Source organism: Python bivittatus, unplaced genomic scaffold, assembly GCF_059951505.1.
Source record: "Python bivittatus isolate LINGU-HERP-01145 unplaced genomic scaffold, Pbiv_v1 ctg000370_np1212, whole genome shotgun sequence".
NCBI classification, from domain to species: domain Eukaryota; kingdom Metazoa; phylum Chordata; class Lepidosauria; order Squamata; family Pythonidae; genus Python; species Python bivittatus.
The window spans coordinates 3,112,357-3,136,907 of record NW_028277062.1 but is presented as its reverse complement, the minus strand read 5'-3'; the positions used below and the strand labels follow the sequence as shown (position 1 = coordinate 3,136,907).

General features: G+C 52.4%; 3 protein-coding genes across 7 annotated transcripts in view; 1 reads left to right on the top strand and 2 right to left on the bottom strand.

Annotated features, from left to right (window-relative positions):
* Nucleotides 1-1,200: 1,200 nt before the first annotated feature.
* SENP3 (SUMO specific peptidase 3) lies at nucleotides 1,201-21,516 on the bottom strand. 2 transcript variants are annotated; one of them, XM_088142088.1, is made up of 16 exons: nucleotides 21,458-21,516; nucleotides 18,531-18,638; nucleotides 18,174-18,254; nucleotides 17,934-18,044; nucleotides 16,457-17,382; nucleotides 15,535-15,753; nucleotides 14,026-15,014; nucleotides 12,131-12,433; nucleotides 10,772-10,883; nucleotides 9,436-9,583; nucleotides 8,103-8,150; nucleotides 7,056-7,133; nucleotides 5,234-5,371; nucleotides 4,797-4,880; nucleotides 3,582-3,632; nucleotides 1,201-1,946 (listed from the first exon to the last, which is right to left on the bottom strand). In XM_088142088.1, the coding sequence occupies exons 7-16, from the start codon at nucleotides 14,999-15,001 to the stop codon at nucleotides 1,836-1,838; spliced, it is 2,049 nt and encodes a 682-aa protein (XP_087998214.1). In that variant the 5' UTR covers nucleotides 15,002-15,014; nucleotides 15,535-15,753; nucleotides 16,457-17,382; nucleotides 17,934-18,044; nucleotides 18,174-18,254; nucleotides 18,531-18,638; nucleotides 21,458-21,516; the 3' UTR covers nucleotides 1,201-1,835. The 2 variants fall into 2 exon arrangements, with proteins under 2 accessions (XP_087998214.1, XP_087998213.1); XM_088142087.1 differs by lacking the exon at nucleotides 15,535-15,753 and having other exon boundaries at nucleotides 1,202-1,946; nucleotides 21,458-21,515.
* The window catches only part of LOC112543366 (zona pellucida sperm-binding protein 3-like), a 10,772-nt gene continuing 3,448 nt past the window's right edge, over nucleotides 17,228-24,551 (bottom strand). Inside the window, exons 5-12 of the mRNA XM_088141990.1 lie at nucleotides 24,007-24,127; nucleotides 22,604-22,695; nucleotides 22,211-22,341; nucleotides 21,458-21,577; nucleotides 18,531-18,638; nucleotides 18,174-18,254; nucleotides 17,934-18,044; nucleotides 17,228-17,382 (exon numbers count right to left, since the gene is read on the bottom strand). Coding sequence (XP_087998116.1) covers nucleotides 17,228-17,382; nucleotides 17,934-18,044; nucleotides 18,174-18,254; nucleotides 18,531-18,638; nucleotides 21,458-21,577; nucleotides 22,211-22,341; nucleotides 22,604-22,695; nucleotides 24,007-24,127 — 919 coding nt within the window. The remainder of the gene's footprint in view (nucleotides 17,383-17,933; nucleotides 18,045-18,173; nucleotides 18,255-18,530; nucleotides 18,639-21,457; nucleotides 21,578-22,210; nucleotides 22,342-22,603; nucleotides 22,696-24,006; nucleotides 24,128-24,551) is intronic.
* Nucleotides 21,332-24,551, top strand: part of LOC103061717 (asialoglycoprotein receptor 1-like) — a 16,119-nt gene continuing 12,899 nt past the window's right edge. For 2 of the 4 annotated variants that reach the window (XM_088142153.1, XM_088142152.1), the window contains exon 1: nucleotides 21,339-21,596. The gene's annotated coding sequence lies outside the window, so the exon portion shown is untranslated. Of the gene's footprint in view, nucleotides 21,597-24,551 lie in introns of all 4 variants that reach the window. The other 2 variants (XM_088142155.1, XM_088142154.1) reach the window with 2 other exon arrangements.

Sequence of the window (24,551 nt, the reverse complement as noted above, 5' to 3'; positions counted from 1 at the left end):
TTGATGCCCACTGGCTGGCCCAGGCCCCACCACGGCCCCCTTACAGCGTAAGCTTCTGTGATCCAGCATCTGCTCCCCGCAGAGAAGCCCCTGGGCCTCCCCCCGCAGGTGCAGTCCACCATGGCGGGACCGGGCTAACCTCCTCCCCCAGGAATCGCCCCTCCCCACCCCTGCCCAGGTGTGGCATGCAGGGCCTCCACTAATGGGGTGAACGTGGACCGAGGGTGCCCAGAGGCAGCCCACGTGCCAGTGCTGCGGTCCAGTTCCTCGGAAGGCGCGGTGGCCCTTTTGCACCGAGGCCTCGTCTGAAGAGCTGCCTCCTCAGCCCCTTTGGGAGGACCCCCAGGAACTGAGCGGCTGGGACCCCGGCTGGGTGGGCCCATCATTCGGCCGGCCCCAGGGAGCTGCGGATAGGCCTCCTCCCCGGAGACAGCCGACCGGCAGGACCGACCACTGGAAGCTGCAGACCAGCTCAGCCTTCCCCAGGAACGCCTTCGGTGGCTGTCGTCCTTTGCCAACTGTTCGAACTCAGCCTAGAAATTCCATTAATAAACCCCCAAAAGGAAAATGCTCCTTTCCCCATTATGAAACAGCTACACTAAGGCTCAGATCTTGAATTAAGCCAGGGCTTAACCATGGCTTATTAAATGAGTCACCGCTGGCAAACGTGCACAATAAGCTGTCTAAACCAGGAAGAGGCTCAGAGGAGTGCATTCAGTCCCTTTCAACGCTCACTGAGAGGCTACTTGGGAGTAGACCAGTTGTGGAGTTCAAAGCAGCTTTTCTCAAGCTGGTGCCTTGGGACTACAAGTCCCATGCTTCCTAGGTAGTGTGGCTTGCGGGAAGCTGCCAAGGAGAGATCACTGTCCCAAGGAAAGTGGGGCTCTGAAGGCCCCAGAGGCCATTGCCTACCCCCTCCCAAGGGCTCCTCTGCCAAGCGAAGCCACCTGGGGTGGCAGAGACACCCATACAAGGCACGCAGGTGTCCAGGGTGCACGAGGGAACCAGACAGGGGGACCCCTCTGTTGCAAGCCTTCTTTGGCAAGAAGTTCTTATAGTTCTGTTCCTTGAACTATACCATGGTCTCAAAACTCTGCTTGACTCAGAAGAACGGCCTGCAACTTCCCGGTGCTCCTGGGTGGGAGGACTAGGGAGGGGTATCAGAAGTCCAGCTCGCTTGTATGCTTCTCGAAAGAACATTTTTTATTACCCACAATGGCAGCCAACGTATAAAAAATGCTTGTTTCGGTTATCTCGGCCCCAGTGTAGAAACCTGTCCCTGCCCCCACCCACCACAGCCCCTTCCCTCTTCAACTCCTTCCCCCTCGGGAAAAAATACATTATTCACTAACACAAAGAAGCCAACAGGGAGGGGGGGGCAGGATTGACTCCTCTTCTCCCTCCCCTCCTGGTCCTAATTTCAGGACCCCACACCCTTTTCTCAGATCTGGAGTGAGCAACTGCAGAGAGCAGGCGAGGTGCAGATCTCCCATCTCAGCCATCCCCAGCTCCAACCCCCAACCCTCCCCCCTTCCCAAATGAAACAACCGAGAGAAATGCCACCCTGTCCTGGGTTTAAATATGAACAAAAACCAAACAAAAAGACCAGAAAGAAAAGAAAGAAGGGTGGGGGGCAACTTGGGTAAAAAATGCCTCCCTCCCACGTAAGTCCGGTTTATCAAACCTCGGGAGTTCCCTTGTCTCTGCCTGAAACCCAGTGAGGTTCGGACCTGCCCCCTGGCCGGACGAAGAGGCGCTCCTGGGCCGAGGAGGAAAGGATGACGCTTCCGCTCTGTCCGAGGGGGGGGCGGGGGGAGCGGGGCGTAGATGGGCTGTCATGCAATGAGTTTGCAATGGCACAGCTCCTTGTACATCTGTCGGCGGAGTTTCGGCATGTCTTGTTGTGTGAAGGTGAAGGGGAGGCCCAGCGCCAGGAACTTGGAATACTATGTGAGAAAAAACAAAGAGAAAGAGATCGATTGATCGATTGATCGATCGATGGATTAATTTTCCTCTCTGCTAATCACGATGGGAGGGAGCCCATGTAGACGGTGCAGCGGCAGCAGCCTCCGCCCAACGTCCAGGGTTCGCCCAGAAATAAGTACAGCGACACATTCTTCCCAGTAAAGCGAAAACCACAAAGCTGCATTTTAGAGAAAGGGGCTGAGGATTCTACAGTGCGGCCAAGTCCAGCGGCCTGGAAAGGGCAGGGCAGGGACCAGGATGGTTAAATCTATCTAGCCAAAGATGGGGAGGGCCCAAGCCAAAACCACCCCCCCCGGGGGAGGAAGGAGAGGCCGGGCGCGGGCAGTACCCACCTAAGCAGCGAGGGCAGAGGAGCCCTTCAAACCTCACGTAATACCTTCTCGGAAGGGTTGGCTGTTACTCTGGGATGGGGACCACGCAGCTGCCGCACACAAAGGACGCACGGATTGCGGGCATAACACTCCAACCCACTCCAAGGAAGCGGGTCAGAGCCCCTCAAGGTTGCTGAAAGGACCCACTATAAGAGGGTTGCTGAGCAACGGTGCCTTCCAGGTATCTGGAACAACTCCTGCAGTCCCCAAACAGAAGCTGTGCAGGCTGGGGGCTTACAGGAGGCCAAACCATGTCATCGGCATGGACCGCTTAATCCTGAGCTTTATACACATAGGCAGTAAGTGGAAAAATCAACCTGCCACAGCACCTAAAGTCAAAGGAATCACCAGAAGTCATTCCATGCCAAAATGACTGAAGTTCCGATGCAGAGAAATTGGAATTTTAACAACCTGCCCCACAGATGGGAAGCCCTGAAGCTGGACCCCTGGGGCTCCACTCCTGGCTGTCTTCAGGGCCCTCTTCAATGCCAGCTTTTTTACCCAAGGATCACGTGACTTAGACGGAGAATGCAAGGGAGCTTGGCCACAACGCCTGGCGTGGTGGGGTGGCTCCTGGGCCATCCAGCCCTGAGCGGAGAAGCAGCGTTGATTCTTTTTTTCATCTGTAGCTATTACATCTGGACAATAGGGTTGTCCAGCCCTCTGGATTCAATTCCAAAAAGCTGCTGCTGCTGTGGAACATGACCCTGGGGACAGACGTGGCTGCTTTAAACAGCCACAAATAGGCGCTACGGTTGCGCCCCCTGCATTCTGAAGCCCTTTTGGAATCAAATCTGAAGTACTACATGGTCCTAGTGGACAATGTTTGCAGCACTGAAAACTTGTTTGTTACACAAATATAAAAGCCATGATTTACTGAATGCAAATGCAGGTACGATTCTTCATTTGCACCAGAATTACACAACTATCCATAGCATACTGTAAGCAGTGTTTACAAATCCCTACAGTGATTGGGGAGGAGAAAAGAAAGTCAGAGGGAAAGAGAGTAGGGGGAGAACCAGGTCAGTCTACAGTAGCCAAAAATTGGGAGAAGTCTGGAAGCTCCTTTTCGAGTAGCAAATGTTATTCAAAGCAGAAGAGGTTTGTGAGCTGCAGCTCTGGAAAGCTGCTGCCTTTGAACAGTTATAAAAGGAGCCCCCGGACACCTGGTTTTTCTGTGGGCCCTGCCCAGTGCCAGGGGCCATTTTGCACCTGCCATCTCACCTGCAGGACGAAGGCTCCGCAGTCGCTGTCGTTGTTTTGTCTGGCGATGTTCTGAGTGGGAGAAACGAGACGGGTCAGACCGGCAGGGGCAGGTGGGGGCAAGAGCAAGTGCTCCACTGTCCCAGGATTCCTATTCCCAGCCATCTGCAGCCTCTCCTGATCTGAGCACCCCATGCTTTGAGAACACAGGCCTAGGATCGCCCCCGTTCCTCGTCTGGGCTCCCACCGGCATGCATTATGTCTGCCAAAACGTCATCTCTGCCCTCCTCCCCAATATCTAAGCTACTCTGGGCACCCAATTCTTGCCTTATCGTTAGCTTTTGCCCAGCAGCGGAGAGATATTTGACGTCATCTTCTCCAATCAGCTGAGCACAGCATCAGCTTAAAGGATCAGGGCGGGTGATTAATGGTGCGAGAGCCCTTCTCTGGCCGGACCCTGCAAAGGGCTGGATTTACACAGCCACCTAAACCCAAAGAGTTCAACCGTAACATTCTGATTCACAAACCTGGCAGGCTCCATATGTCACCAGAAATAAACCATCCATATTATAGCCTAGTAGCGTGGCCGTAAAACAGACCCAATCAATGACAGCTTTGTAGGACCCAATGCAGGGGTCAGAAAGAGATTCCCTGGCTGTTATTCTCTTATCTTCTTCTCTCCCAGCTTCAGTTCCCTTCCCCTTCCTGGGATCCTCTCTTGGGCAGCTGACAGGCCACCATCTGCACTGGGTGAGCCCTCTTTAGGCTAGAGATCTACCGTGGGGAGGCCGTGGGGCAGCGCCAGCCACAAGTCTTCTGCAGCGGCTGTTTTCTGGCTTCCCCCACCTTTCTCTCCCCCCGAGAGGCAAAGAAAGTGAATAAAAAAGGGAGCAGTGGACTCAGCAGGCTGCGGCCAAGGGCCAACAGGAAATAATAGAAGATCCTCTTGGGCAGTATTTCTCAACCTTGGCAACTTTAAGATGAGTGGACTTCAACTCCCGGAATTCCCCAGTCCACTCATCTTAAAGTTGCCAAGATTGAGAAACCCTGCTCTTGGGCCTATCCCTCTTGCTGCCACAGGGATGATCCTCCCGGGTCAAAGTGCAGGGGGTGCAAATCAAATGGCGATCAACGGGGGACCCTGAGAAACTCAGGCAGTCGGGCTAACTTGAAGAATACAAAGAAGCTTGCTAACTGCCCCCCCTTGCTCCCAAATGCATGGGAAGAGACACCCACCATCTGGAAAACCCCTTTCCAGCCCTCTCGGAAGTCGGGGCGGTTCTTCTTATCTGCTTCTGCTTGCAAGTACCTGCAGATGTGCTGCGGTGGAGAGAGGAGGCAGGCGCATGAAAGAGCACACTTGGGTTAGGCTGAAGCCCAATTCCCACCCCACCTCCAGGCTCCCCTCAGACAGCCACACTGCTGCTTGGCACCTCTGAAAACACAGAGACCTCTTGGCAAAAGCCCTCGGCGCAATCCCATTCCAGCATGCCCACCTCTATCCTGCAAGTCTCAATTAAGTCTCCAAAACAGCGGTGAACTGTCATGGCCTCTGCTCAAAGACAGCAAGACTGTGCTCCAGGAGGGCCCTGCCGGGTTTCCCTTGGGCCCACGACCTCCCCGGGACCTTGGAGGCTTCGAACCCTTTGCCGCCAGTCATGGGTCTCCCTTACCTTGGGACACCGCCGGTTCAGGGTGCGCTGGGAGTCCAGGTAAGTGATTTTCTTCTGCTTCACCTCCACACAGATCAGTGACCAGTGAACCTCGAGGTGAATGGGGATCAGAAGGATCTCCTTGTTGAAGATGTCCACCTGTGGGGGGACCAGCGGAGCTCAGCACGGTCTTGCAGCAGGCTGCGGCTTCCACCTTCTCCCTACCCGGCTGTCCTTGTGGACAGGGTGCCCGGGCTTAAGCTCCTGTGTGACCTCTGGTCAAAAAGCAGCACCTTGGGCTTTGGGTAGGAATACCTTATACACTTTGGGCCTGTGCAACAGGTTTCAGGGTAGCCATATCCAACAGAACCCTTCAGATAGGCCGGACTACAGCTCCCATGCTTCCCCCAACATCGCAGCCTGGTAGTGGCTTGTGTTAGTCAGAGACCAGAGAGAAAATGCAGTGTTGATGTTCTTAACTTTCCCTTTCTCTTTTCAAACAACATCATAATTAACCATATCCACGTTGTGGTTAATTTGTCTTTATCTGCTTCATATTTTTATGAGGGTTAGGACAAATACTGTCCATTTTGTCTGATTTAAACCCTCCCCCAAAAAACAAACAAGACATTAACTATGCATAAATTTCATTGTTTTGCCCAAATGTTTGAAAAAATAGCAATTTGCAGATGCAAACCAGGAAGAAGTGTGAATTCTAGGTGAACCATGATGAAAATAAGTCTAATTTATAAACAAATTTCAAACCGTATCTTTAAATTGGGAATTGCTGCCAAAACGTAAACCATAACTTATGGCCTGGAGTGGGTTCAGGCACTCAAACAAACAGTTAGGCAAAATAAATATTGGCTTAGTTTTACTAGCATTCAAAATGCAAAACAGGGTCTAACGGATTTCATACACAAATGTCGTTGCAGCTATTTTATTGCTCACTCCTTGATATCTTTTTGCCATAACTTTCTCTCAATTGCTATAATTCATTGCATTCCCATTTTATTTAACTGAAACATTAGTTATAAATTTAAAACAATGGCCTAGAAATGACCTATTTAATGAAAATACATTATCCCACATATTTTATCCACACTTCCATTGATCTATTTTCCTCTGCTTTGTGCCTACTCAGACATAGTTTTCAACCTGCTCTATCATTATCATTCTTTCTTAATAATGCACTATAAAATAAAAATAAATAAAACTAGTATTGTAAGTCACTCCGTTATTTCCAAATTTTGTTGATTCTCATAATTGATGTCACTCTCCATTAAAAGTGCTCTGATTTGAAAATATTCAAACATTTAATATTTCCTTCCATTCTAACTATGACACATCATTTACTTATCAGCAAAATATTTTCTTTAGAGGCCATAAGACTTAAAGTTTAAACTTAGCTTGAAACTTAAAACTTGCAGAGTTCACTGGAATTAGGCAGCCAATAAATGTAAACGAATGACAACAACATAGACTGATTATACTGTAATTGCACGGTTTGACAGTGACAGAATTGGGCCAGCTCTTAGGCTGCTCTTCTCTTGTGTGACTCCAAGCAACCCCCCCAGGATGGCTTCTTCTGACAACTACCCGGAGAGGGGTTTAAAGGTGGCCTAAGATCCTTCACAGCCTGGTGGCTTAATTTGTAGCTTATGGACGTTATGCAGCTGCTATGTCTTTTTAATCTGGTCCTTGACTCCATGCTTTCAGTATCTGCTGGATGGCTGAAGCACAATTTCTGGCCCCCTTCTTATTATTCCCAGGCACCCCTTTTTGCTAAACTCTTCCCTGTCCCTGACAAGTGGACTGCAATGGAATCCTGGCAAAAACTTACATTTTTGGTCCAGCGCTTCACTCCATCGTACCCCTTGGTTCGTAGCTTATCATAGAAAAAACTGTTGAAAAAGTGAACCTGATGGAAGGAAAAGCGAAACCACGAAGCTGGAGGTGCAGAAAAGGCAGGGTGAGCCGAGCAGCTGGCTGGCCAGCCACGGACACAGTGACCGATTTGCCCGACACAGCAAGCCCTGCCGTAGATCTAGGCGGACACACAACCCTAGGCCTAAGCACTCCCTTTTGACCCATGGTTTGTCGTATGCCTGCTTGCTTGGTTGCAGGTCTTCCCAAGTTAACAGCAAAACATCCCAAGACTTCTGTGAGTGTCACCAACTGGGAACTGTCTGAGATTTGACAGGTTGGGTTGTCAGATCACCACTGCCAAATCCGGTATCTATTTGTAATGTCCACTCGTGGCATGGGATCCACTCCCCGTTCTTTAAACAAAAAACAAGCACGCTGCCTTTCCCCCTTTCACTGTCTCCCCAACCTCTTTCTTCTTCCCTTGGAAACTTAGAACAGTAGTGGTAGTTACTTCCACCCTGACTGCTGAAGATCAAGGAATTAACTGAAGACATCTCCCCTCAACACCAACTTCCTCATCCAGATCTAACTGGGAGATGGCCCCTTTTTCAAAAAAAAAGGGCCGTGGTTGGTAACAGCAGAATCCTTTGACCAAAACAGCAACCGAGCCAATTTGTCTGGGAAGCAAATTCTATACTTCTTCACAGCCTGAACTGGTGACCGTGTCTCTCTTAATCCTTTTAAACTCCTGAGCACAGCATGCAGGACTTTCAAATTGAAATCATTTCCCACCCGCAATGCTACATTTCGATCTCAGAAGGGCTGTCGGATGTTTAAGGTGCCTCTTTCAGCCATTTCGAAGGCGTTTGAGCTCAAAACATTTTCAGAATGATCAAAGCACCCTGCCTCAGGCACAGAGTGGAGCATTTTGAATGTGAATTGGTTTGGAAATCAGACTATTTTGCTCACATGTATTCTGAACTCATCTTGCAAGGAAAAAAGATTGGAAAAAGCGGCTCACCTTTTCTGGCACTGTGTCCATAACAAGATCCCCGTACATGTTCATGACCTGCTCAAAGGGGGAGATATGGGGACGGATTAAAACAAGACCATAAAATACACACCCCTTTCCTCCAGAGGGATGTAGGCCCTGGGCTTGCAGGACCAAATTACAGGATTATGTTTTCCCCTAACAACCAGTAACTGAACCCAAGTATGAAATGGTGCTCAAGAAAGACAACCAATTAACTCCAGCCACAATATATGGAGAAGTGCAAATTTCTGTCTCGATTCCAACAAACCCAAGGCTTGTGGAAGCCCATTTCTGAACAACAAATATTTGCTCTTGCTTTTAAACCAACGAAGGGCAAGACCTCCTTGCCAGATTTATTGCAACTCATCCAAATATTTAATAGCAGGTTATCATTTCTGGTTTCCTCTGGCTGAAGCTAGTTTCACTAAGAATATTCCAGAGACCTTTAAAATAGCCTTACTGAGTAGATAGATATACATGTGTTTATTCCATTTCTATCCTGCTACAATCCAAGCTACTCTTAGTATTATTATTACTTTCTCTGTTTTACAGATGGGGGAACAAATCAGCAGGAATTTAAGGCCACCCCGGGTTTTTTTAGCAATTAAACTGTATAATCCATCAAACAATATCTCCACATCACACTTCTTAAGTTATCAGTTGCCCTACAGCACACAGCTCTCATGAGGATCATGACAACAGGCAAATACAAATAAAACGAGGAAGATCTGGAGGCCCAGACTCAAAACCAAACAATTCACAATCATCTGTTCCCCAAAAAACGCACTGAAGTCTAGCCAGGGAGAAAGGCTCCAGAGCCGTTTTAAAAGCCAGCATGAACAGGTGCTGAGCTGATTTTAAGACACGCGCTGAGTGGACTTGCTGCGCCAGGCATTTCACCACCGAAAAACAAATGCTGTGAAAGCCGACTCCCCAAAGCTGCTCTTTGGTCCTCCATGTGCAACAGCCTGGACTCAGAGCATGTGGAACAGTCTTGGGAAGATCTTTATCTTCTTCACATGGAGTGACCCCAAGCCAGAAAGGCGTAATTGTTTTTGAATTAAGCCCAGATATGGGTCGGGAGCCTATACAGGTTAGAAAATACCAGAAGGGGATTATGACCTTTAGTGTTCTCGGCTCCTTAGCTCTGAAACACCCACAGAGCCAACCCTTGCACAACTGGGTGTCTGGTGCAACCCCAAGCACCCTGTTGTCAAACGCCTGTGCCAACAGCCCCACTACAAGCAGAAGCCCCTGCTCTTCTTTCCTTCTCTGACTTTCCTTCCCCGGATCCTTCTCCCTCTGTCTGCTGCAACCATACCTGGTCATTGAGCCAATTCGACCCAAAAAGGGTCTGCAGGTCATCCATGGTGACAACATGGCGTTTGTAAGTGACACGGAAGGTCCGTACTACGGCGTTGCCTGGCATGCGTTGATAGGACTGGATCAGCTGGTTCACCAGGCTTTTCCTGCACGGGCCAGAAAGGAAGACGGGCCTTGGATACCATCTCAAGAATAAAAGGAACGGGGGCATTCACAGATGGGTAGGGGTCTGGGGCCCTTCTTCTCCATCAGTTGACCCCCAAGCAGCATCTGGCATTCCAAGTCCAGAGGCTCTCCCAGTCCCTCACAACAACTGGCACAGATTCATCAAGTGCTGTAATATGGGGTGAAGCAAAAGCTGTCGGAGCTCCCTTGTCGACAGATACAAGGCTGGCATCAAGCTGTTTGAGGATTCTCTATTGCCACTTATCTTTGCATGGGACAGGAAACAATTCATTTTGACAAACCTAGAGTATTTTTCAGCCCCACCCATGCAGTTCCTTCTGTCCCCTTCTCCCTCCCCAGCGTAGTCTTGGTTAGAATGGATTCTAAGTCCAACCTTGGCTGAAAAGCAGGTGAAATGTTAATAATGTTCCACCATAATTCAGAGCCTACTTCCAGGAAACAAAGGAGCATCCTCTAGAGCAGTGTTACTCAACTTTGGACACTTTAAGACGTGTGGACTTCAACACCCAGAATTGCCCAGTCAGTTGACTGGGGAATTCTGGGAGTTGAAGTCCATATGTCTGAAAGCTGCCAATGTTGAGAAACACTGCTAGAGCGTCTATGCCTCCACTAATTTTTTCCACATTTCTTTGCTTGCTAGCTTCTCAGAGGAACTGGCCAGTGGCTGCCAGAGTGTAACAGTCTGTGGGAATGATCTTGGGAAGCAGGAGGAAGAGCCGCAGCCTAGACCACTGTCATCCAAAAGGGGTCTCAGCCCACAGCAGCAAAAGGGGCATGGGAAGTGTCTCAGAAGGGACCCTCCCTCATTTTCTGGAAAGTAAAAGTAAAGCAGGGGAGAAGGGCTTTCAGACTTGCAAGATTCTGTTACTGTAACCCAGTGTTTCTCAACCTTGGCAACTTTAAGAAATGTGGATTTCAACATGCTGTCTGGGGAATCCTGGGAGTTGAAGTCCACATATCTTAAAGTTGCCAAGCTTGAGAAACACTGCTGTAACCTTACAATAAAGGTAGTGTTAGTACTCGCGGTTTGAGCTTCTTGTCTGGACTACCTCGAAGTCTCTTCCTCCTGCCTCCCGAGGTCATTCCCACAGACCACTACACAGAGACAGGGAGGAATAAGAGTGGGGGTGGGAAGCAGGGGATAGTACCTCTGTAGGGTAGAGAACTCCTGCTGGAAAATGTCCTCCAGCTTTTCCACAACCTCGTCTACGCTGACGGGAATTAGGCTGCCGTATGTCTGCAGGAATTCATCCAAAATATCTAGCGGGAAGGACAGAAGAGAGTTGAAGCAACCGAAGTCTCTTTTGGCAGATTGAATCAGGAGGAAGAGGAAGAGGGAGGCCTGCCTCTAAGGGTCCTGGGACAAAGCCTGGGATCAGAGGTGCCTGCAGAATAGGGTCAATGAAGGCAAGATGGCAGCCATAACAGCTCTGCAACACACATAAAAACCGGCCGCCAACTCGATTCTTTGACTGCACCCTGCAGACACCCTGCCTGGAGTCATACAATCTCTTATTACTGCTGGCGTTACATTGGCCTAGATCGGAGGTGGCTCACCAGAGAACTAGATGCAAATCTCTTCGACTCTTTTAAAACAGGGGTTTGTGACCTGCACCCCTCAAGTTCCCTTTATGAACCTCCTGGAACCTTCTTGGCTATGACTACTGACAAGAGTTTTCCATCATTTGGGTGGGAAAAAAAGGAAAACAAAAGTACAATCCCTAAGCAAGAGCCATAAACAACCAAAACCACCACATTCTCCCCAATTTGCAGCCCAGTGTATGAAGTTTCCCCCGAGACCCAAGAAACGTGGGGCCTTGTACACCCAACCGTTTCCTGACTTAGCTTCAGAAGAGCGCCCAGAGCAATGAGGCAGCTCCATGCTTCCCCCCGGATGCTCTCCTGGCGTCATGGGGTCACTGGGCTTATTTGTAGCTTATGACTGAGGAAGACTCAACACTTACAGGGCAAAGGGCAGGATGTAAATTTAATGCTTATTTTTTTTGGTGGTGTGAACGGGGGTGGGGGATGATTGGCTGCAAGAAGATAGCAACAACTCCTTTGAGACGATCTACTGCTTAGGCCTTTTCAAAAGACCTGACCTTTTCTGCAGAGCAGGCCTGCCCACACTCTTCTCTGAACCGTGCGGATCTGGCTATTCAAGGCTGGTCTGGTGTTTTTTGAGATGTTATCCACCCTGATGCTCCAGATCAATGGGTGGATAACATCTCGTGCTCAAAGGGCAAGATCATGGCTGGATCACCATAAACCATTCCCAGAAAATTACCAGATCATCCCAGAACAGATGGATCGGATGGTCTGGAAGAGGAAGACGTTAGGCAGGCTTTGTCCATCCAAAGTCTAGGGTGTACCTGAATCTGAGAAAGTGACTTTTCATGGGACCCCAAGGGTGCCATCTTATGTGTCTCATGCCAAATCACGGAGATCCCTAGACAGAGCCTGTTGCTCTGGCAGGCGCCCGCTCTCCACACACACACTCATCTTACTGTGCACACACGTTATGTGTTCTTCCCGCAGCAGACTGGGTTGAGCCATGTTCTCCCCAAGCCTCTCTTCGGCATCCTCAGGAGCTAAATCTGCCTGTTGGCTCCCTGCTTCGAGCCTGATGGCCGAAGGATCCAGCAGCCTGTCCTTGTCTCGGGGGCCTTGGAAAAGTTCCTCGGCCACATGGCCTCCAATGCTACAGACATTGCTGATGAGGATCGTGGCGTCTGGGACTCCGGGGAGGGAGCAGAGGTCACCATCAGGAGGGAGAGAAGCAAAGCCATTGGGAAGAGCATCCAGAGGGTCTGCAGTGGAGCAAGAGATGCGGGATGCTTTTAGGGCCTGAAACTCATCTACTCATTGCAGTCATAAGAACACAGGGAATTGTTATGTGCGCAGCGAGCTCACTGCTCCATCTAGCGCAGAATTCTGTAAACCAGGGACAGGTGGCTGAATCTGGCACATGGACTGGATTCTCCTTCTCCATGTACAAACGGCAGACATTGGGGGAAAGGATATGAGAAAGGGGGGGGGAGGGGATCCCTTCCTTTCAAACAATGTTTCCCAACTCTGGCAACTTCTTCAGAATCCAGAATCCCCCATCCAGTATGGCCATCATTGAGAATTCTAGGAGCTGAAGTCCATAGATCTGAAAATTGTCAAGTTTGGCAAACACTGCTTTAGACCCATACGCCCAGCCACACTCCTTATTCTGGAGGAAGAATGTGATTGCTCCGTTCTTTTTTTTGGAGTGAAAGCGGAGTTCTGGGCAAGGTGGGAGTTCCTCCATGGCCTAGAGGTCATCACCACCACCCGTCTAGACAAGCAGAAACGCCTCAGTATTTCGGAGTGGTGTGCAACTTGGGGGTCTTCCTGGACCCACAGCTCCTGCTCAATGAGCAGGTGACAGCTGTGGACAGGAAGGCCTTTGCACAGCTCCATCTGGTGCGCCACTCGAGCCCTCTTAGACCAGGAAGCCCTTCAGTCACTCATGCCCTGCTCGCCTTGCGACCTGACTACTGCCACACACTCTACATAGGGTTACCCAAACCTGCATTCTGGGTTCCTTTGATTAAACAATAACATCTATTGGGACCCCCGGAAGCGTATCTTCTTTGCCATAGCACCTGCCCTCTGAAGTGAGGTTCTCCATGAGATCCCCCACCCTGGCCTTTGGTGAGGGTGATTGAAGCTCCCTTCAGGGCAATGTGGGTTTGCTTTGGTCATCCTGTTCGTGACATTTTTTGTTCATTATCATTCTTTGATTTTATTGTTTTGTGTGCTTCTAACTGTGAACTGCCCAGAGTCGCTGGGAGTCGGGCAGTGTAAAAATGCAATAACTAAATAAAAGAGAAGGCTTTTCCATTCCTACCACCAAGTACAGCCAGAGATGGAGCTCTACTTGCTTTGGCCTGGTTGCTTCCAACAGCAGAAGCGAGGCAGCAAGGGGCCCTTACACCAACCAGCCTTCAGACTTTCCCAATTGCCTTTGTCAACCACCAACAGCCTCTGACACCATTTTGCAGCACCATACTGATACCCAAATCGCCTTGCTTGATCTTCCTATCCTTCCTCCTTACCCTCTACGTTATTGTGGCACCCCATTTATAGATTTCTCTTCTGACTTACCTTGCCCAGATCAATAAATGCCCAGGCCAGAGAACAATTAGTAAATATTGCAATCTGAGAAGAGACCTTGCCTAAGGGCAGCACAGTCAAATAGGGGGCTTTCTGCTTAGAACTGCTTACCGTGGTACCGGCCCCACTTGCATATTGACAGACATGGCAGAACGCGCAGCAATTAAAACCAGCCCTTCCATGACAGTCTCATGTATAAATTAGCACCACAAAGAAGACGAAGGGCTCAAGAGCAGAAACCCAAATATCTGCGTTTTACCTCCATCGCCATCCAGGCTGTGCTCCGGCTCTCCCATCTTCCTAGTCCTGGGGGAAGCCTGGGCTCCCCTCGCAGGGTACTTGAGGAGAGCGGCAGACTCTTCTTCCTCTAGGTCCACTGCGCCAGCGTCCTTGTCAAAGCTCACCCGCTGCAGCTCCACATACTGAGGATAGGAGGAAGCATCCTCCATCAGGGCTCCCAGCAAGCTGAGACGGGAGGGCTGAGGTGTGGATGGAGATGGGGGGAAGGCTCCACCCAATTCGTAGTCCAGGTGGGGCTCAGAAGAGTGTGGCTTGTAGCCAGCAGGGTGGGGCCGGCCCTTGGCCCCACTTTGGCAGTCCTCCTCCTCTCCCCCCAAAGGGCAGCTTTTCTTATAGACGGGAAGGTGGTCATCATCTGGCTGGGAGCCAGGGGAGAGAGACATGGATGACCGGACCCGCTTTGCCCCTCCTCGTCGGCGCCCCTTGGCAGCCATCTTGCCCCAAAGCTTCCATTGGAATGCCAGGGAGGAGCTCTTAGAATACAGGAACATCCGGAAGGCCCGCAGGGCACGCTGTCGCCGGCGGCGAAAACAATGTCGCCTGGAGGTCCCCAGCAGTTGTGGACGCCTTCTGGAATGAGAGCCGGTCCCTACTTCAAAGGGCCAGGCGCGCCCCCCACTCCTGGCAATCTTCCCCCTGCCAGCTTTGTTCCGAGAGAGCTCCGAAGGCCCCCCCGCTACTCCCCAGCTAGACATGCAGGAGAGATCCCATTTGCCTTCCTGCTCCTCATCACTGCTGGAGGATAAGGGGTCAAAACTCGGAAGCTGTTTCTTGGCGCAGGCCAAGCGCCTGCTTCCCTCAAAGCAACCGCCATGTTTATGCTCCGGTTCGCTCCATTCCCGGGAAGCCCTGCAAAACTGGTCTTGATGTCCTACGGGGTCATGGAGGCTGGGGGAAGCCCCCCAGTACTTCTTGTCTTGAATGCTTTCCTTCATGGCTCCAACGTGCCTGAAGGGGGAAAAAAAGACGCCATCTTGATCAGGAGGAACTGAAAGGTGGGTTTTCATGCTGAAGGAGTTGACATTGATCTGTTATTTACTCATTTAGTGGCACAATAACTATGCCTTGCAGATGCGAGGCCAAAGGAACCCAGAACACCGCTGTAAGATGGCTTCATGTCAATCCATGCTTAGTGCAACTTTGGCCCCCAGGACTTTTTTCAGTCATTTTTCCCACCCTTTCTCAGTGGATGGCCATGATTACTTTACAAACAGAGCAACTCAAAAGCCCAGAAATTCAGAACAGCAAAGGATGTTTTCGGAAGGGCAGATGACCTACGTTCCTGTTTTGTGACAACTTCCAAGGAGTTGGTCTTTTTGCCTACGACAACAACCCAGTTCTGCATCTTTCCTTACAATTCAAGCAGAGACCAAGGATTGTTTGGGCACCCACCACGGCTGTTGCTTTGCTTTTAAACTCTATACGGTTCGCTCTAGTTGCCCAGAGAAGATGCTCTCCCCACACTTACTCAGGGGGAGCATCTGGCTTCTGCCTGCATGCTAGACTGCTTCCTCCAGACACCTGGATAGCCTGGCCTGAGCTGTCAGCGTAGGTGCAGCCTCAAGGTACAGCATACTCTGTAGAGCAAGGTTTAAGGCACTGAGCATGCCAGAACTACCTTCCACAGCCTCCCTGGAGAAGGGAATGATGCTATCCCACTGTCTCCTTGCACGGCCACCTGGAGGGCCTGATGAAAAGAAACAGGCTTAAGCAGGGCGAGACCGACGCCTCGGCAGTTTTTGCACCGGACTTGATGCTTTCTTTATAAACGCTTAAATCCTCTTGCCCCAATTTCCACAAAGAAACACACGTCGCTCTCAGCTGAGGGCGTAACAAGAAGGGGGATCTGTGCCGGGCTAGGTCCAGAAGCCTTCTCTGACGTGCCCCCCAGGGCGGAGGGGGCGGTGGGGCGCAGAAGGAGGGAAGGAAGCCCACCCCCATTCCAGCCAGGCCCAAGGCTGACCGAGGGCTGAAGCCCGGGGAAGGCAACGCCGGGGCCCGGTGGTCCCTTGATCCCGGGGGTGCTCCAGGCCCCCCCAGCCACAGGGCCCGTCCAGCGAGGCGGCCCCGAGGCGCCGCCCGGGGCTGCTCCGCGGCTCCGGGCTGAGAACGTCGCGAGCTGGGGTCCGCCGCGGGTTGAGGGGGGGCCGAGGCTGCTCGGGGAGACCCCCGCGAGGCAGGAGGGGCGGGGCCAAGCGCGGAGAGGGGAGCTGCGAGGGGGCGTGGCCGGAGGGAAAGGGGGCAACCTGAGGGGGCCGCGCGGCCCGGGGGGCCGCCGTCGCCGCAGGGGACGACGGGAGGGGAGTCTGGCCGCGGCGGGGGAGGGGCGTGCAGGCTACGGAGGCCGGGGGGTCAGGGGAGGGGTCCGGGTCCGCGCGGGCACGCCTCACCGTGCGCGCAGTGAGCCCAACCGCAGCCACCGCGGAAAGAGGCCGGGGAGCGAGGGAGGCTTCGCTCTCTCTCCCCTCCCAGCGCCGCCGCCGCCGCCGCCGCCGCCGCCTCCTTTACTCAGAAACTGCCGCGGCTGCCGGCGCTGCCCGATGGCGTCATCAACTGGCGTCGGGGGGAAAGGGCGGGGCTACGGCCGACGGAGGAGGAGGAGGAGGAGGGAGCGCGGCTCCTGGCGCGTGACGTCACGGCACCGCCTTTTCCGCCACGCCCTACTGGGGACGTCATTCATCCTCCGGCGCGGGGCACGATGGGCCGCGGAGGCGCCGGGGCTGGGCTCCCCGTGCACGGAATGCTGGGAGTTGTAGTCCGAGCGGGAGCGCGGGGGTCGTCCCCCTTCCCACCGGCCTGGGCGAGCTCTCCCCTTCCCGCCTCTCCAGCGGCCCCGCTTTCCCCGAGCGGATTTCCCCTGGCAAGTCCCGCGTCCGCCTCCCTGGCGGTGCCCAGCTGGCACCCTGCCCGCAGCCGCCCCCACGGGCACGGCCCCTCCGCGCGGGAAAGCAGCCCCGGCGCCCGTCTCGGGAAGGCGGTGCCGAGGGAGGCCCGCAGCCCCCCCGCGCGAGGACCGGCGGGCACCGGGTCCGCGGTGGGGCACCGCCCCAGCCGCCGGGTGCCTCTTCCCGCTCCCCGCAGGCGCTGCCCCCAGAGACGCGAGGCGAGGCGAGGCGAGGCGAGGCGGGGAGGCCGAGCTTCCAGTCACGTCTTTATTTGCGTTAAAGTGCCAGGCTGGCCGGAGGTGCCCGGCGGAGGCGGAGGCGGCGCCGTCTTCTGACCAGGAGCCAGGCCGCCAGGGACAGCAGGGCCGCCGCGGCCGCGCCCGTCAGCAGCAGGGGCCCGCCCGTCGCTCTTCCGGAGGGCCGCTCCGCGCCTGGGGGGAAGCAGAGAGGCGGCTGTGGGGACCCCGATTCGCGCCCGGCCGTCCCGCTTCAGGAACAGCCGAGCCGAGCCGAGCGCCCGGCTCTGGCAGCTTTGAGCCTGTGGACTCCAACTCCCAGAAATCCCCAGCCAGCGCTGGCTGGGGAATTCTGGGAGTTGGAGTCCACCCAGCTCAAAGTTACCGAGGTTGAGAACCCCTGCAGGTTCAGCACAAGGAGCATCCCTGCACCAGTGTCCGGGTCCCCACGTGACATGGAGACCTATTTGCTCTAACCACAGTCTGCTGACCCGGCCAGGACAGCCGAGTTCGCGTGATTTCCAAAGCAGGGGGGCTGAGTTCACCCCCCGAGTGAAGCTGAAGCTGAAGCAGTTGGGCTGTGGCTCAGCTGGAGGTATCAGGCCGGGGTGGTGCTGGAAAGGGGGAGCCCCCTCGCCTGAGGCCAACGAGGTGTGGATGCCCACGGCAGAAATTCGACCCCTTTAAAAAAGCAAGAAAGCACCACCCCGTGGCAGGCCGCTGGGCTCTGAACGTGCCCCGCTCACCTTTAGCTGCCAGGTTGACAGCGTCCTTGGGGAGCGTCGCAGCAGTAACGGCAGCTGCATCTCCGGGGGGCCCGGACAGAACCTCTGCCCTGATGCCCAGGGCCAATCTCTCTGTGGGAGAAAGTGGGGGTTTGGCTGGCGAGCTGAGGTGCCAAAGCGCATAGCCGGCCCGCGGTGGCAGGAGAGGCCATCTTGTCAAAGCTGCTGCTCACGAACCAGGCGCTCCAGGAGGCGTCCTACCTGTTGCTGCTTCAGCTGGGTCTCCACCTCCCGAGCCATCTTCTGCCCCCTCGAGGAAGCCGGGGCCTTGCCGGGCAGGTGCTGCCAAGGGTGAAAAACATCAGCTGCCTGGCTGGACCCGCCCAAGGAAGTTGTCCCCTCAAATCTAACATCGGTGAACTCAGCGCGGGGAGAACGAGAGCTCGGGGCCAATTTTGCACAGACGTCATTCGTGGTGCAGTTCCAGAAGGCAAGTGAGGGAGCAGCATCAACCCCCCACGAATTATGGGCTTTGCGATCCAACCTCTGGAAGGGGCTGATTTGGACAAGGCAGACGGCCACTGTGGCTAGAATTCCTTACAATTGTCCGGCGCTTACCTTCTGGGGAGAGGCCCAAGCGATGCTGCTCATCCCCAGAGACGTTGGTAGACCCCTCCTGCTCTTTGAAGGGAGACTGGGCTACGTTTGGCACTGCTGGTATAAATTCTGTCAGAAGTGGAAAGAGCACCAGTGAAATGTGTGTTAATCAACGTTCAAATCAGGAGTATTTGCCGTTTGCTATTTGGGAAAGCTGCTTGCTGGGACGTTGGGGAGGCCAGCTTTCTTCTCGACCCCCCTCCCCTTTTATCTGTGCTTCTGCATAGCTGTTTTCTTGCCTCTAAGAAGGCTTACAATCCCCCCAGTGTTTCCTGCTTGTCAGGATTTTGGATAATTCTGGGGAAGCAGCTCCCCCCCGCCCCCCAGTAGTTTCATGCCAGCCCTGATGGTCTCAGATCCAACTGCAGCGCCTCTGGCTTTGCAATGCACCGGTCTTTATTCAGACGGATTCTGGAGAAAGAGAAAGGCTTCTGTAAGCAGGAGGCAGAATGTAAAGATGCCCCCCCCCTTCAGCTGGAGTTAAGTAGGAATTCAGTAACGCTTCTGCATTTTCATTTCCTTAAAAGCTGCTCAGGGAAACTTCTCTTTGAAGGAAGCCCCAGCCTGCTGAGGCTTCCTTTAAATTTGTTCAGCGTTGCTGTCTTGTGGCGTAACATGAGGAGGAAGTTGTTGTATTTTGCTTTGTTGTATTTGTTTGTGTTGTTCTGTTTTGGCTTCTGGCAAACTGGAGCAGAAATTTGGGCTGCAGCTGACCAGGCCAGCGTGGCGTTTTCACAACATCAAGAACTGTAGCTCTGCGTTCAGCAAACAGAAGAGTTAAAGTGCTGGCTCTGCGTCATTTAAAGTATCCTTCCTCCAGTTTGGCTTCCTCCAGATGTTTTGGGCTACAGCCCTCATCCCCAGCCATCTTGGCAGCCGTCAAACCTGACCAAACTCTTTTGTAGGGTTTACTCACAAGTTAACCAAGACAAGGATGGGAAGGACAGGCCCCAAGGACTGGGTACGTTCAGGAAGCACAGATCTATAGATGAGCTGAATTTGGCAAGGGATGCTAACAAAAACATAAAGGGCTTCTGCACAGTAGGTTCAGAATAAAAGGAAGAGGAAGAAATTGGCCTAACAGCCACTCAGTGAAAACAGCACAATACTCTGGGGTAGCAAAGAAAAGGCAGATTGATTCGGATCCTCTTTGATCCCAGTCTTCTCAACCAAAGTGTTCATGATTGGACAGCTGTGAAGAGCAGGGCAAAAGGATAGGACTGAAGTCTGGGGCTGATGGAGAGAGGAACACTTATTTACTTGCAGGAGATTTAAAATCCAGAGCCGTTATTCCTTGCATCCTGAGGATACCGAGGGAACTTGCTGAAGATGTCTTTATCTCTGTGCATGGAAAAAACCCAAGGAACGGGTAAAGTGCTAAACTACTGGGTGACATTCCTATCTTGAGAAGAAGGCAAACGAAGACCCGGGGAACAACCCGCCGTCTTGACTCTGATAGCCGGGAAGATTCTGAACAGAAAATAAGCTACTGATTTCTGGAGAAAACATTTATTATTGGAATCGGTATGGTTTCATCAAGATTAACTTTCTCATTTTTTTTAAATTGCAGCAATTTTAGTAGATTGTGGGAATGCTGTGGATATACTATATCTTAATGTTACCAACGCATTCAACAGAATGTGTGATGATATTCTGACCAGCAAACGAGTTAATATGGCCATGCCTGTTGGTAGATGTGTGGCAGACTTAGAAACCATATTCAGAGAGCTCTCATCAACTGGAGAACACCTAACGAGAAGCCATGGAATTAATACTTGGGCTCTGTACTCCTTGACATGGTTATTAATGACTTGGATGATGAAGTGGAGAGAACGTGTCTCTGATGACACACAGCCTTCAGTGGGATAGCTAACACCCAAGAAGACAGAAATCAGTTTCAAGATGATTTTAGTAGGTGGCCAAAATTTGGACTTCCAGAATGCGTAAACCAGTTTAATCATCTCTAGGGTTCACGTTTCCAACGTAAGCAGTGCTGGGAAGCTTCAGTTTGTAACAAAGGGTTATTCTTTATTCTGCATTTATTCAGGCCTTGCTTTGAATCCTGCATCCTATTTTAAGGGTGCTGGCTTTAAAGAGGAGTCAGACAAACTGGAACAGTTTCGGAGAAGAGTAATTAGGATCAGGTGGCTCACAACCAAGTCTTACGAGGAGACCCAGGAAATTCATTTTGAGAAGACAGAAGGAGAGGACACCTATAGAGGTGCCACATGGCGACCTGTTCTTGCTGGTCCGGAGTGCAGGACCTTGAATCCTGGATTTACAGTAGATAACAGCAAGGTCCTTTTGCACCATAGAAGCATCTCCCGGACTGTAAGAGCAGTTGGACAGCGGAATGCACATTCAAGACAGGCGGCGGGCTCCCCTTTGCTAGACGGCCATCTGACTGGGGGCTTCCATCTGGACTCCTGTCCTGAGAAGGAAAGGGACTCCAGGCCACAATGCCCCTCCCCTCCTCACTCTAGGGACCATATGCCATGGTGTGGCCTGGATTCTGCCACGACGCCTGCAAGACCAACTCGGGAATCTTGCTTCTTGCAGCCCAAGTTGGTTGGTTTTCCTTCTCCTGCCTCATCCTTTCTACCTCTTGTGCCATTTCTTTTAAGCCACACCTAGCCATGGATTTAGTCTTTCAAAAAAGCTTGATTGGGAGTCTTTTTAGGCTAACGAGTGGGAGAAAGTGCTTTCCATGACTAAGCACCGAGGAGGGAACAGATGCGGTTCTAAAGAAAGTGGCTCATATAGATCTCTGAGAATCAAGGGGGAAGCGAAACTGCCCAGCTGCCCTGGAATTTCTCATTGGCCAGGAAATGCATGTGCCGTACCATGAGACCGTGCTCAGAAACCCCCAGACTAGAAAAGTCTGTTACCTTCCAACACCATCTCTTCCTCGACGCCAGGTTCTCCAGGAAACTGATCGGCGTTCTCTTGCGGGTCCAAAACGAACAAGGGTCCCAGCGCTAACGTGGCCTCTGGAACAGCTGTCTCCACTGTGGGCAGAAGGAGAAGGTGAGCTTCTGTAGCAGAATCCTTGCTGTTTTTCCTTCTGGACGCTCAGCTCTGAACATTGGGAAGAGTGGCCCTGTGCATCTCCCCGGGAGAGCTGTCCCCAACACTTCCCCGCTTGAAGCAAGCAAAGCAGTTTCGTGGTTGGTTTTGATCTGGCTTAGCATGCTCCAGGTTGGAAACTGGCACCCTGGGAGGACCCAGCCAGTCCTGGCTTCTTTAGAGAATGATGGCTTACGACAAGGAGTGAAGCCAGCAAACGTCTGGAGCTTCTGCGTGTGGAAAAGGGCTGCAGAATCTTGAACGATCATGAGAGGGCAGCAGCAAAGAGCTTGATGTAGCTGTTTGCTGCTCTCTAGTGCAGTGATTTTCAACCTTGGCCACTTTAAGACGGGTGGACTTCAATTCCCAGAATTCCCCAGCCAGCCTGGCTGGCTGGGGAATTCTGGGAGTTGAAGTCTACCCGTCTTAAAGTGGCCAAGGTTGAAAAACACTGCTCTAGTGGTTCCCTGGATTTCTGCAATGTGTACACTGTGGCTCACGTTGGCTGACCCCATTGGATTTTACCTGTTGCAAACAGTTCAGCCAGCCCTGGCCCATTTCGGGAGGAGGAATACCTGCCAAGCTGCGTTGCCAGCTCATCTCCTCGGAGTTGAGGCCCTGGAGCTCTGGCTCCTGCACCGTCCCATCGCAGCTCCGTGCCTCGCAACAGCTGCAAATGCCCCTCGGCCCTTCCACAGGAATCCACCTGCCAGGGGAAACAGCGTGCTGTCGGGGAGCCAGCCTCTGTGCCCCCAGCTGGGCACCTTGGAAAAGGGGCAGCTACGGGCATTGCCAAGGCCGGCGGCTAGGTCTCAGCCTCCCCCAACCCACTGCTTCCTACAGGTGCTGGGTTACAACTCCCACAATTCGCCCATGCGGGAAAGAGAAGTGTTAGAAACAGGAGGGGGGAGAGCAGCCCGCCTTGAACTGGGCTGGCATGAGGGGCTGCTGGCTGAGGGCGAACTCACAAACGGCTGGCTGCGTCGAATGAACAGGCTTTGTTCCAGGCGTCTGGTGCCCGGTCTGCTGGGGTGACTTTCAGGTGGCAGGTGATGTAGATCTGGCAAAGGGGGAAAGAGGAATTGTCAGTCCCAAATCCCCAGCAGGGTGGGTTTTTCTCCCTTGCCATAAAACAGTGTTTTTCAACCTTGGCCACGTTAAGATGGGTGGACTTTAACATAGCTGGCTGGGGAATTCTGGGAGTTGAAGTCCACCCATCTTAACATGGCCAAGGTTGAAAAACAATGCCCTAAAGGCACCAAAGTGGTTGAGCAGGACCAGTGTTTCCCCTGGATGCTCAGTGAATGTGGGAAAAGAGACCTTGTTCTGTTCCGAAGCAGACTTAAACCTTGCTTGCCCCCTCCTTCAGGACATTGGTGGTGGGACGCATGCCACCCGTGCTACTGGCTGGTCTCCAGCTGGAGATGTTGCCCCCAACCCTTAAGGGAAATGCATTTGCTTAGCGAGATGCCTGGAGATCTGAAGTTGGGTGGGGGGCAGATTTTCTTCCTGAAACAGGGGCCGCAGGCTGCCTTGCACTCTAGTGAAAAAAAACCCGGAATCTTCTCATTTTTTACTGGCGGTATTTACTGTTTCTGCTCCCAGAGGAAGAGAAACTCGCCATTAAAAAAAAAAAAAGCAAGCACCAGGGAACGACCGCTTTTATGCAGCGGCAGGTCAGCTAAGCACGAACCGACGGTTCAGACAACTCCCTGAATTGCAAACCAGTTAATTGTATTTTAATCGAGCACATAGTGTGAATTCAGTTCACCGTTCTGCATACAAAACCTGGTCTGTTAAGGCAGTTGATGATTTAGGCTATCGTGCAAAGGTTAAAAAATGGCTTCATTCTTTAAGCAGGATAAGGAAGGTGTGTGAATGCAACCACTGGGATTTATTCAGGGTTCATACCTCACACTATACCATAATTTAGTTGGTCTGGCTTTGCCTTAGCGCAGTGTTTCTCAGCCTCAGCAACTTTAAGACGTATGGACTTCAACTCATGCTGGCTGGGGGATTCTGGGAGTTGAAGTCCATACGTCTTAAAGTTGCTGAGGCTGAGAAACACTGGTTTAGCATGTGAACCAAGGTACTGTGGCTTTAAGCTAGAATTCTTAGCTTAGTATGTCATACAAAATAAGCTGTTGTTTCATCCTGGGCTTCGAACTCTGGGTGGTCAGTCCCACTGTGGCTGTTTCTGAAACCCCTACTTGGGCGAAGAGAGAAATCTGGCGGGAGTGGGGTGAAGGCTTTCTAAAGAGCCGTTGGGCACCCAAAGGTGTTGTAATTCACAAGGAGTGAGGGGGAGAATCCATCCAGGAAAAGGAGACCCCCCCCACCTCCCCAACCCATCCTCCACAGCAGGATGCACCAGTCTCTGGGCCTCTCCAGTGAATCGGAAAGCGTCCACTGTGAACTGCAGGGTCTCCTGGCGCAGCCGTGGGGAGAGGAACGTGGAGGAGACCCCTTCTTCCCTCCCGTCGAGCAGGCATCTGCAGTAGAGGAGATTTCTCTGGGGGAGGTGCCCTTTTTTTTGCCCGCTTAGTGCTACCAGCACCGTCTTGCATAACCTTACAAGAAGGGAAGCCAACAAGATTCATGTTCTTGAGCTCCGTGATCAGACAGGAATAGCCACTGCTGATCTCGGCAAGCTGAGGGTAAGAACCCCAGCTGGTGCCAGTCCTTCCACCCCTGCCCTGTGCTGGGAGCTCTCTCTCCCCCCTCCCCCAGCAAATAGTAGGTAAATGGGTCAGTTTGCCTCCTCCAGCTGGAAGATCGTGGCTCTGGGATGGGCCATCCCACGGCACCCTTACCAGCTTGGTTCAAATTCTGGGACCTCCCTGCATGCAAAGCAGTTGGCTCCCCGCCCCCCAGGCCGCCAATTCTAGCCTTTTCCTAGGAGCAAAGGCTTTGCTG